The following is a 12,845-nucleotide window of genomic DNA, read 5'->3' as shown; positions in this document are numbered from 1 at the left end:
TTATCGTTTGGTATGCGTAAATCCTTCCTCACCCTGTGGGTTAGCTCTGCTCCCAATACTGCGGCGCATAGTTCCAGGCGAGGCAGCGTCTCTTTTGCTGTCGGCGCTACTCTTGACTTTGAGCACAGTAGCCGAACAGATTGTTCTTATATGTGGCTCGACATAGATTGCTGCTCCATATGCCCGCTCTGACGCATCGACAAACGTGTGAATTTCCTGGTTAATGGGCACCTTTCCGTCAAAGATGTGCCGTGAAATTTGTAGATTGTTCAATGCTTGTAGATCAGCACGATAATTTTTCCACTCAGTTTGCAGAAGTTGAGGAAGCTCGTCGTCCCAGCCCATCTTCAGCTGCCACAGGCTTTGCATGAATATCTTAGCCTTTACCACCACAGGAGCGAATAGTCCTAGTGGATCGAAAATTTGTGACGCCTCTGAGCTCACCACTCGTTTGGTGATGGTTGACGCTTCACTTTTTTGGGATCGCCCACATAGCTGATCCTTATGTGGTACCCAGATCAAACCCAATGTTTTCACACTGTAGTGTTGAAGGGTTTCGTCTAATTTGACGTGGTTGACAATGTCTTCCTTTGGAATTTGTGCGAGAACTTCGCCATTGTTGGAGCACCACTTTCGGAGCTTGAATCCGGCTGGTACCAGTATTTTGTTTAGCTCTTGTTGAATCTGAACTGCTTCTGGGATGCTATTTGCTCCTGTGAGACAGTCGTCGACATAAAAGTCATGCTTGAGCACGGATGCTCCAAGCGGTAAATTCTTGACGGTTTTCTCAGCCAAGTAATCCAAGCATTTTGTAGCTAGGAATGGAGCTGATGTTGTACCGTATGTTACGGTTTTAAGTCGATAATACTTGAGTTCGTCTGATGGATTCTTTTGCCAGACGATTAATTGATGAAATTGATGATCAGGATGTATCCATACCTGGCGATACATTTTCTCTATATCGGCTGTGAACACGTACTTGTGAGTGCGGAACCGTAGCAAAATTGCAAACAGTTCGCTCTGTACGGTGGGTCCAGCATACAAAATATCATTAAACGACTTATTGCTGGTGGTCTTGCAGGAAACATCGAACACTACCCGTAGTTTTGTAGTGCTGCTTTCGGGCTTTAGCACACAGTGGTGCGGGATAAAGTAGTGATCCGTAGGTATCCTTGTGGGAGCTACTTCTTTCATGTGTCCAAGGCTTTCATACTTGTCCATAAAATCTACGTAACCTTTCCAGACTTCAGGTGATGTTCTGCACTCTAGTGCCAGGAACCTGTTAGTTGCAGTTTTCTGCGATGCCCCCAGGGCTGATGATTGCTCAGAAAAGGGAAGCTTTTTGGAGATTTCCTAGGAAGTGTCTTTCGTAATGAGCCTCTATCGGTGATTTTGGTTTCTCTTCCGTTTCTAGGTTTTCCAAAGACCAGAAACGTTCCAAAAACGTGTCGATTTGGTCCTCTGTGGTTACAGGCGCGCAAATTGCTGCTTGATTGTTTTCTACAGATACTTTTCCGGCGACAATCCAACCAAGTTTAGTATTTTGTAAGACTGGGCCGCCGGGTTTTAACATCATCTGGTTTGGCAGTAGTAACGAATAGTAGTGCTCAGCTCCGATAAGCATGTCAATCTTTCCTGGCTTATCAAAGTTTGCGTCTGCCAGAGCGATATTTTGAGGGAGTCGTAGATTTGTTGGATCTAGCTGATGAGCCGGTTGATCGGCTATAATGTGTGGTAACACAAAAGCCTGGAGTCGTTCGGGTATTGGTTTATTACGGAAGTCATCACATTTGTATAGCCAATGATTCCGTTTGCAAAATGGACAGCTTGGTAATTTTCCAGCGCTGGCAGAAGTGCATGTTGGTCCCTTCTGATAACTTTTTGCTTGTTGACTTCTTTTTCCTGTTCCCAGTACGCGAATTCTCTGGTCAAGGAAGTTAAGTATTGTGTCGAGACCTTGCAGTTGTCGAGAACCATCCAACGACTGTTCGTACAAGGCTCTATTAGTAATATCCAATTTTTGCTTGATGATAGCAATCAATATTGTATCCCAGCTGGATACATCGATTCCCAGTCCCCTTAATGATGCCAGGGACTCGATAGTTGTTATCTACAACTCTTTCAGTGATTTCGGATCGTCACTATATGTGTGGTGTTGCAAGAGACGATTAAGAATCGTGTTGGCTACGTGTCGGGGATTGTTGTATTCGTCAACCAATATGCCCCATGCGCTTGTGTAGTTTTCTTCTTTTAGTTCGATGTGTCTTATCAATCTCTCTGCCTCTCCAGTTACGGTGGTTTTTAGATACCACATTTTCCGTACTGTCGGCATGTTGGTGTCATGGACCATGCATTTGAATAAATCAAAAAACTGCGTCCATTTGAGTAGATCCCCATCGAATTTGGGGATGCTAACTCTGGGCAAGTGTACATCTTCATTGCTCGATGCATTAGTTTTTGCCCCTAACACCTTTTGGATGTCCATTTCCAGTTGGAGAAATGACTGCATGTCGTATCCTCACTTGACCGGGTCTTCGTGTTCTTCATGAACAGCGAAGTGGATCTCTTGAACTTGTGACCATAGTGATTTTATCAAATCACTTGTAATGGTTTTTCCAGTCTCTGAAAATTCTTTCAGAGCCCGATGGATAGAGTCTGATATGGCTCTTTGTCGGCGACATGCCGACATGAGTTTGCCCACAGGCTGCTGTATGCTTGCAGCGTATGCGTTTCCTTGGGCATGGCTCGTAGTTTGAGCCATTGCGTCAGTTATGGCGCTTCGATACTTGTCGTATGAGTCACGACAGTCTTTGTAAAAACTTAAATATTCCGAGGTTCTATATTTCTCCAGAACATTACGGTCATTTTCCGCAAATCGATTCCACGCTTCATCGATTGCGGCCAACTTAGATTGAAAGTATGTGGGGTTTTGTTTCCTCTCCGCAGAATCTTTCTTGAAATTGCGGATCAGTTTTGAGATCTCTTGACTGATCTCCTCCTGCAAGTCTAACGCCTCTGTGGCTGCTTGCTCCTCCACGCTAGTCATGTTAAAAAGTGCTATATTCTTGACCCGTTGGGAGTGTTTTATTCGCTTTTTAAGCTGGATACGCTCCTATTCGCAACCGTTTCAGTGGTCTAAAAAATTAGCACTTGTTCACTTGACTTGGAGAACACACTAGACTCTAAGTTCTAGTGGAAGGATTTTTTCAAAGGATGCCCAGGATTGTTCCAAGAGTTGGGGAACTTGACTCGTGGGACTTGAATTTTCCTTAGGACTTGATCGTCAGGACCTGAATTGTCCTTAGGATTTGATCGTTAGGATGTGAATTGTCGTCAGGACGTGAATTGTCGTCAGGACGTGAATTGTCGGCAGGACGTCAGGACGTGAATTGTCGGCAGGACGTGAACTGTTGGGGTCACCAAAATGGATGAACACATATGCGTCAATCATCAAGCTACGTTTAGCGTAGATAATCGATGTGAATTTCAGTTGTTCAATAACAAGACTGAGACGGAATGTGAGACTGCTAAATCGAAGTTCGATTTAATATGGTCAGCAACACATCAACGAAACATATGGATGTTTGCAACCCACAGTCCGATCGAACTGCAGGCGGTATGCAAGGGAGTTCCCTCCATGGTACAAATGGAAGGAACAGGCTTACTATCACTCACCGCAGGTTGCACGGCGCGCAACTCAAAAATCAGTGTTAGTACATTTAGCACAAGTCGCAGCGAGACAAAAGCAGCATATGTTCGTTTTGGCAACATCACCAAGATAGACATAGAAGAGACACCGAAACCAGTCGGAGAATCGACAACCAAGATAACTGACGCCGAATTAGGCGAATTAGATGCCCTACAACAACAACTGGCCAAACTAAAAGATGCGAAGTACGAAAATCAAGTCAGCGTTGTACACCATCATCAAGTAGCCGCCTATGTGGCACTATCAATATCACTACTACTGATCTCAAAAATCAGTGTTAGTACATTTAGCACAAGTCGCAGCGAGACAAAAGCAGCATATGTTCGTTTTGGCAACATCACCAAGATAGACATAGAAGAGACACCGAAACCAGTCGGAGAATCGACAACCAAGATAACTGACGCCGAATTAGGCGAATTAGATGCCCTACAACAACAACTGGCCAAACTAAAAGATGCGAAGTACGAAAATCAAGTCAGCGTTGTACACCATCATCAAGTAGCCGCCTATGTGGCACTATCAATATCACTACTACTGATCGTGACCCTGAGTCTACAATATCGACGAATCAATTGGAGAACACCACAATGCAGTCCCAATCCCCGGACAACAAGTGAACAGCCAGTACCCGAACCTACCCCACGGAGTTTTTCGTTCGACATTACTGAAGGTTGAACACCCGTTCAACGGCCGGGAGAATGTTCAGTCGCTGCAATATATATATAATTCATAATCATAACATTAGATAATCTGTAATTCGTCAGTCGCAGCACTCTCATATGCAGCCAAAATAAAGTATAGATTACCAGGTCAAGCGCATATGTAGATTCTGCTGACGCGATGAAGTAGAATGGAGCAATAGCCTCATTCTGCATATACCATTACAACCTACATTATTCTTGCACATCAACATTTGTAACCAGAAGCATATTTGTTTCCGCATGCACTAGCAACCTACATTATTCTTTATCATTAATATTCGTAAATGCAATCACATTTGTTAGCTATAAATATCGTTAAGTTTGAATCAATAAAGTCAGTTATGCAATTCAAAGAGATCTTTACTCCTCCAACTGCAGTCCACCTAGTTCAAGTGCTGGGTGCGACACAAATAAGGCAATTAGTTTATGTGCTATTTTGCCAGGCATCGAAGCCTACTCACACTAACAAACACTCATACAAACAGCAGGGTTTGCATTTACTACTACATAGCAGCCAAATTCATAAAAATATTGCTATGCTATTGCTACCGCTCTCACTTTGACGAGAGCCGTAACAGAGCCGTAGCAGAAGAACGGCAAAGCCTATGCTCTGCTCTGCTCGTAGTTTTCTCGGATCAAAAACTACGGCTATAGCTATAGCAAAAAATAAATAGCAGTGCTCTGCGTAGCCGTAGCCGTAGCAAAAAATTGAGAGCGAGATGAAAGCAGAGCAAAAGGAGTTTCGTCATATGCTACCTGCTGTCGCGTGCCCCCGTTTCCCTCTCTTTCTGTCCTGTGTTTTGTTTTTATTTTCTGCTGCAACGACAGCCGTAGCATATGACGAAACTTCTTTTGCTCTGCTCTCAGGCGGCGAACTAAATCAGAAGTGCGAGCGGAAAAATATGTAAAACTTCGAGCCAGATTTTGCGATTGCTAAGTGCGGTTGACAGTGAGCAGCGAGTGACGACGAGGAAGTCCCAAGTGACCAAGGAGACCACCAGAAGGGATGCGCTGCAGCCAGCGGCCAGCAAGAGCCAGCTTCGACGCGCGAGGCCAACAGCGGCGGCGATCAGGAGCGCCCAATTTCAGCCACCGGCTGCCAACCTAGGAGGAGATCAACTAGGCGGTCTCGGAGAGCGTGTGCCCGGCCCAGGACCAGCGGCGGAGCACTTGGAGACATCGCGCGTGTGTGTGTGTGGGGAGTTTGAGACGGGTGAGTGATTAGGGTGAACCGCATTCTGGCCAGCGAGAATACGTGCAATGAAAAATCTCTCAAAGGCCTCGATGCGGTGTCACTAGAGTAGGCTATGAAAATTAAATAACTTAACCTCTAACCCTGCGAAAGATCTTTATAAATTAAGCCCAGCAATGAAAAATGAGAAAATAATGAAACCAAAGCGCAGAAAAATGTAAATAAATAGAAGTTAAAACCCCTTCGCTGAAATCTGAGTTAAATAATAAAATTTATATATATATTTCGTTTGAAACTAAAATTCCACTTGCTGTCGCCATGTTTATTCTCTTGACCTACACCAACTTTCGCCAAGCGAGTCACCGCGAGAAAAAGGGTGGACCCAACTTTCTCCGAACTACGTTGAGAAATTTATAAATGAAATATTTCGCTCTTCCCCGACTCCTTCGATTTAAAAATACGTTGCCAATTTATAAATAAATATATTCCTGGAAAATATTTAAGCCGAGTCAAAAGGGGTGGACCCAAGCTTCTCCGAACTACGTTGCAGAAATTTATAAATACAAATTTTTCCTCAAAATATTTAAATCCAGCGAAAAGGGTGGACCCTAACTACAGAAAAATGTATTGCGGCAAATTAAATAAATATTTTTTTTTTTTAACAAATGCCTAGATTTTAGGCCATAAATTCTGCCGTCTCTTTCGGTCTCCTTATAGCGCCTGCTATAAGCCCGACCCAAGGCGCGTCTCCTCCGATTCTTTTGCTCTACGGCAAAGACCGAATCAGCCATTTTCTGGCTGCGTATCCCGGTGGCTGACAACCAACACCTCACGTCAGCTCACCGCGCGTCAAAACGCCTGTTGTCCCATTTCTTTATAAATTTTTCTATTAAAGAGACCCTGGACGTGACTGAGGCCTACCCCAGCCGTCGAACTTCCTTACAGAATGGCGCCCGAGCAGGGACATGAGGTTTACGAATTTTAGACGACGAAAATATGGCCTATCCGGATACGTAAAGTTCGAAAAATTTTCGGTTCCGCCACTTAGAGAAAAATTTTTAAGTCGGAACGTAAGGAGAGTCGGATGTCGAGAGACACCGAAATTTCTAAGGCCGAAAACTAGGGAAATATAGATATATATTTTGATAAAATATATCCAGAGCATATTACATAACCTCAAAGTCGAAAAACTTAGAATTTAAGCGAAGCACATGGCATCTTCGGGAGAACTTTAGAAAAAAAAAGTATACCCACACCTGCGAAAATTTCTAGCACACGTAGACTCACAGACACATATTTCTAAGCAAAGCGGAGAACATAACCTAGAAAAACGAAAACGAAAAAATCTTTTTGATCACGTCGGGGTCACCAAAATGTTTGTATGAGTGTTTGTTAGTGTGAGTAGGCTTCGATGCCTGGCAAAATAGCACATAAACTAATTGCCTTATTTGTGTCGCACCCAGCACTTGAACTAGGTGGACTGCAGTTGGAGGAGTAAAAATCTTTTTGAATTGCAGATGATTACTGACTTTATTGATTCAAACTTAACGATATTTATAGCTAACAAATGTGCTTGCATTTACGAATATTAATGATAAAGAATAATGTAGGTTGCTAGTGCATGCGGAAACAAATATGCTTCTGGTTACAAATGTTGATGTGCAAGAATAATGTAGGTTGTAATGGTATATGCAGAATGAGGCTATTGCTCCATTCTACTTCATCGCGTCAGCAGAATCTACATATGCGCTTGACCTGGTAATCTATACTTTATTTTGGCTGCATATGAGAGTGCTGCGACTGACGAATTACAGATTATCTAATGTTATGATTATGAATTATATATATATTGCAGCGACTGAACATTCTCCCGGCCGTTGAACGGGTGTTCAACCTTCAGTAATGTCGAACGAAAAACTCCGTGGGGTAGGTTCGGGTACTGGCTGTTCACTTGTTGTCCGGGGATTGGGACTGCATTGTGGTGTTCTCCAACTGATTCGTCGATATCGTAGACTCAGGATCACGATCAGTAGTATTGATATTGATAGTGCCACATAGGCGGCTACTTGATGATGGTGTACAACGCTGACTTGATTTTCGTACTTCGCATCTTTTAGTTTGGCCAGTTTTTGTTGTAGGGCATCTAATTAGCCTAATTCGGCGTCAGTTATCTTGGTTGTCGATTCTCCGACTGGTTTCGGTGTCTCTTCTATGTCTATCTTGGTGATGTTGCCAAAACGAACATATGCTGCTTTTGTCTCGCTGCGACTTGTGCTAAATGTACTAACACTGATTTTTGAGTTGCGCGCCGTGCAACCTGCGGTGAGTGATAGTAAGCCTGTTCCTTCCATTTGTACCGTGGAGGGAACTCCCTTGCATACCGCCTGCAGTTCGATCGGACTGTGGGTTGCAAACATCCATCTGTTTCGTTGATGTGTTGCTGACCATATTAAATCGAACTTCGATTTAGCAGTCTCACATTCCGTCTCAGTCTTGTTATTGAACAACTGAAATTCACATCGATTATCTACGCTAAATGTAGCTTGATGATTGACCCATATGTGTTCATCCTTTGGCAATTGTAGACATTGATCAAACTCGTCAGTAGTTAGTCCCATGAATTGATCTCTATGGGCATTGACAGTTATGATCCTTGTTTTGAGCTTGAATTCATGCCAGCTTCCTGCCTTCCATGCAGGGATGGGGAAGACGCTGAAAACTTCTTGCTGCGCTGTGGATACTAATGGCAGCGTTATTTTGAAGATAACATGGTCAGTGGTTGTTGTTCCCTCGGCATGCATGATTCGATAGAGTTGTATTACGTCATTTGAAGAGACTGGCAGCTGTTGATCCGGTGGGATGTGCTCCCTAATCTGATCAAGTTGATCCCTTAATTGTTGGGGAGAAACTAGCATGGGCCTAATTGTTCGGTGGCGAATGTCGGTAAGAACGTTGGTTATCTCATTTTGCATTCGCTGCATTCCATTTGCCAGTAGAGTGAGTTGGCTGTCAGGATCATGAATGCTTGTTGCAGATAGTTGCCTTGATATTTTCCTCGTTCTCTGGTGAGAGCATCTATTTGTCGTTCTATGTTTCATATGCGGTCGTTGGTAGCTGAATTGCTTTTCCTTACCACATATATAGTGGAATCCAAGATTGATGTTTGGTTCTTCAGTAGCATCATTAATACGTCCTCGTTTGATTTGACATCGTTTATGACCTTGGACATATCTTCAGCATATTTGGAATCCAGCACGCCAAATAATGAGTTCGCCACATTACCGACTATATCTAGCGGTGATCTTCGCTGCCGTGAGTGATTAATAAGCTCATTTCCGGCTTGTAACTCGGCATGTACGTGTTGGAAGTGCGCATATATAGAGTTACATGCATTGACGTTTTGTAATTCTGAACACTTGTGTTTGAGTTCAGTTATCCCGGCAGCCAATATTCTCATGTCACTCCAATATGGTTGCAAGTCGTAATATACGATGATGGTCCATTCTGAAATTGCCATTCTAGAGGTCCCGATTCTTTCATAGAATAGTCCGGGCTGATTTGTGAAATGCGTGACCCTTGTTTGTTGTCCCATCGCTAGTGGCAGCATGAGTAACATTGCCAGCAAGGTTGGAAGGATTGAAGGTGACACCTTCCTTCCTCTGAGTTGGCATTTCATCCTTTGACGTTGTATCTTCGACGGAACTGTGCGGACGTTTGACGGCGGTTTCTTCTTTCAACAGTGGCGCGAGACGAGTTACTGACCGTTTGAAGATCCCAGGTGCAGTCTTTACATCTACTACTCGGACATGGTTGTCCTTACCGGGATAAGTCTTCACTATTCGTCCCATTGGCCAACTCATCACAGGCACGTTGTCTTCCTTGACTAGCACAAGTAGTCCCTCCTTCACGTTTTGTAATGCGGTTTTCCACTTGTTGCGCATCTGAAGCTCTTGTAGATACTCCATAGACCATTGGTCCCAGAACATTTGCTTTAATCTGGACACTAATTCCCATCTTTTCACCAACGTTTTCCCTGGTGAGGCTAGATTTGCATCGGGAGCGGCGGTCAACGGTTCACCAATCAAAAAATGGCCAGGAGTCAGAGCTGATGTATCTGTTGGATCAGATGACAGCGGTGTCAGCGGTCGGGAATTGAGGATTGCTTCGACTTCCACGATTACGGTGTTAAGCTCCTCAAATGTTAATGAAGCTGTGGCTGTGACTGATACTAGCAGCCGCTTCGCGGATTTCACCGCAGCTTCCCAAAGCCCGCCAAACGATGGTGCTCGGGGCGGTATGAACTTAAACTCCACTTGCTTTTTATTGCAATGGTTTATAATCTGTTCTTGAGCCTTGTCGGTGAATATAGCTTCCTCTAAGGCCTTCAATTGATTGTTGGCACCGACAAAGTTTGTTGCGTTGTCACAGTGAATAGTCTGACATTTTCCGCGTCGACCCAAAAATCGTCGAAGTGCAGCTAAAAATGCATCTGTTGTCAAATCACTTACTAACTCCAGATGAACTGCCTTTGTTGCACAACAGCAGAAGACTGCAATGTAAGCCTAATCAGGTCTTTTTCCACGTAGTTTGTGATGAATCCAAATCGGTCCACAGTAGTCAACACCAGAGTTAAAGAATGGCCGAGCTTGTGTTACTCGGTCAGCTGGTAGGTTGCCCATGATTTGTTGCATCAACTTGGGCCGTGCCTTTGTACATCTGACACAGCTGTGAATTATGCTTCTTGCCATTGTTTTATCATTGAGAATCCAATATTGTTGTCTGGCAATGGCTCTTAGAGCTTGAGCCCCGCAATGCATGTTCTCTTCATGCATCTCTCGCAGTAGCATTTTCACAAGTGGATCGTTGTATGGAAGCAAAATTTGATGCTTCGCGCTATATGGAAGGCTAGATTCTTCTAATCTACCTCCGACTCTGATCAGTCCGTCGGTTCCGATTATAGGACATAGGGATTCGGAGTTGTTTGTATTAAGCGCTAAAATCAATTTGCTGGATAGTTCGCAGGATGATGGTCCTTGCATTGGTTAACTCACCGACACACAATGTAGTTGTGGGTGATCTGTTTTTCTTGTTACAGAACCGTATCATATATGCTACAATACGTTGTAGCTTATTGAAGGAGTTGCTGTGGTTGCACTTGTAGAGTACACTGCCAATTTCATTTTGACATGTGGGCAAGCTTATGTGATTGAGCCTGCGTTCTAGATCGCTGGGGGTGGTAGTTGGTACCTGAGCCCACTTGTCGCGAGAGCCATGTAGAAATAGAGGTCCATATAGCCATAGATTGTGTTCTGCTAACTTGCTGGCGGCAATTCCTCTTGATAGTACATCTGCTGGATTGTTAGCTGATGACACGTGACGCCACTGAGATTGGTCTGAAACAGCTTGGATTTTTGCGATTCGATTTGCCACAAACGTGTGATATGATGATGCTGATGCGTTTATCCAGGACAGCACCACAGTTGAATCTGACCATAAGTATCCAGGTACCTTATCGTTTGGTATGCGTAAATCCTTCCTCACCCTGTGGGTTAGCTCTGCTCCCAATACTGCGGCGCATAGTTCCAGGCGAGGCAGCGTCTCTTTTGCTGTCGGCGCTACTCTTGACTTTGAGCACAGTAGCCGAACAGATTGTTCTTATATGTGGCTCGGACATAGATTGCTGCTCCATATGCCCGCTCTGACGCATCGACAAACGTGTGAATTTCCTGGTTAATGGGCACCTTTCCGTCAAAGATGTGCCGTGAAATTTGTAGATTGTTCAATGCTTGTAGATCAGCACGATAATTTTTCCACTCAGTTTGCAGAAGTTGAGAAAGCTCGTCGTCCCAGCCCATCTTCAGCTGCCACAGGCTTTGCATGAATATCTTAGCCTTTACCACCACAGGAGCGAATAGTCCTAGTGGATCGAAAATTTGTGACGCCTCTGAGCTCACCACTCGTTTGGTGATGGTTGACGCTTCACTTTTTTGGGATCGCCCACATAGCTGATCCTTATGTGGTACCCAGATCAAACCCAATGTTTTCACACTGTAGTGTTGAAGGGTTTCGTCTAATTTGACGTGGTTGACAATGTCTTCCTTTGGAATTTGTGCGAGAACTTCGCCATTGTTGGAGCACCACTTTCGGAGCTTGAATCCGGCTGGTACCAGTATTTTGTTTAGCTCTTGTTGAATCTGAACTGCTTCTGGGATGCTATTTGCTCCTGTGAGACAGTCGTCGACATAAAAGTCATGCTTGAGCACGGATGCTCCAAGCGGTAAATTCTTGGCGGTTTTCTCAGCCAAGTAATCCAAGCATTTTGTAGCTAGGAATGGAGCTGATGTTGTACCGTATGTTACGGTTTTAAGTCGATAATACTTGAGTTCGTCTGATGGATTCTTTCGCCAGACGATTAATTGATGAAATTGATGATCAGGATGTATCCATACCTGGCGATACATTTTCTCTATATCGGCTGTGAACACGTACTTGTGAGTGCGGAACCGTAGCAAAATTGCAAACAGTTCGCTCTGTACGGTGGGTCCAGCATACAAAATATCATTTAACGACTTGTTGCTGGTGGTCTTGCAGGAAGCATCGAACACTACCCGTAGTTTTGTAGTGCTGCTTTCGGGCTTTAGCACACAGTGGTGCGGGATAAAGTAGTGATCCGTAGGTATCCTTGTGGGAGCTACTTCTTTCATGTGTCCAAGGCTTTCATGCTCGTCCATAAAATCTACGTAACCTTTCCAGACTTCAGGTGATGTTCTGCACTCTAGTGCCAGGAACCTGTTAGTTGCAGTTTTCTGCGATGCCCCCAGGGCTGATGATTGCTCAGAAAAGGGAAGCTTTTTGGAGATTTCCTAGGAAGTGTCTTTCGCAATGAGCCTCTATCGGTGATTTTGGTTTCTCTTCCGTTTCTAGGTTTTCCAAAGTCCAGAAACGTTCCAAAAACGTGTCGATTTGGTCCTCTGTGGTTACAGGCGCGCAAATTGCTGCTTGATTGTTTTCTACAGATACTTTTCCGGCGACAATCCAACCAAGTTTAGTATTTTGTAAGACTGGGCCGCCGGGTTTTAACATCATCTGGTTTGGCAGTAGTAACGAATAGTAGTGCTCAGCTCCGATAAGCATGTCAATCTTTCCTGGCTTATCAAAGTTTGCGTCTGCCAGAGCGATATTTTGAGGGAGTCGTAGATTTGTTGGATCTAGCTGATGAGCCGGTTGATCGGCTATAATGTGT

General features: G+C 44.1%; 2 protein-coding genes across 2 annotated transcripts; both read right to left on the bottom strand.

Moving 5' to 3' along the window:
• On the bottom strand, positions 1-1,194 carry LOC138928511 (uncharacterized). The gene has a single exon (XM_070285665.1). The coding sequence runs from the start codon at positions 1,192-1,194 to the stop codon at positions 1-3; it is 1,194 nt and encodes a 397-aa protein (XP_070141766.1).
• Positions 1,195-11,217: 10,023 nt separating this feature from the next.
• Positions 11,218-12,306, bottom strand: LOC138928509 (uncharacterized). The gene has a single exon (XM_070285659.1). The coding sequence runs from the start codon at positions 12,304-12,306 to the stop codon at positions 11,218-11,220; it is 1,089 nt and encodes a 362-aa protein (XP_070141760.1).
• Positions 12,307-12,845: the final 539 nt, after the last annotated feature.

This window comes from Drosophila kikkawai, chromosome 2L (assembly GCF_030179895.1).
Source record: "Drosophila kikkawai strain 14028-0561.14 chromosome 2L, DkikHiC1v2, whole genome shotgun sequence".
NCBI classification, from domain to species: Eukaryota; Metazoa; Arthropoda; class Insecta; order Diptera; family Drosophilidae; genus Drosophila; species Drosophila kikkawai.
Note: the sequence above shows the minus strand (reverse complement) of the source record. Positions and strands in the feature narration are given on the sequence as shown.

Excerpts from the sequence above, each read along its gene's own strand:
- LOC138928511 (XM_070285665.1), bottom strand. The coding sequence starts at position 1,194 with ATGAAAGAAGTAGCTCCCACAAGGATACCTACGGATCACTACTTTATC.
- LOC138928509 (XM_070285659.1), bottom strand. The coding sequence starts at position 12,306 with ATGAAAGAAGTAGCTCCCACAAGGATACCTACGGATCACTACTTTATC.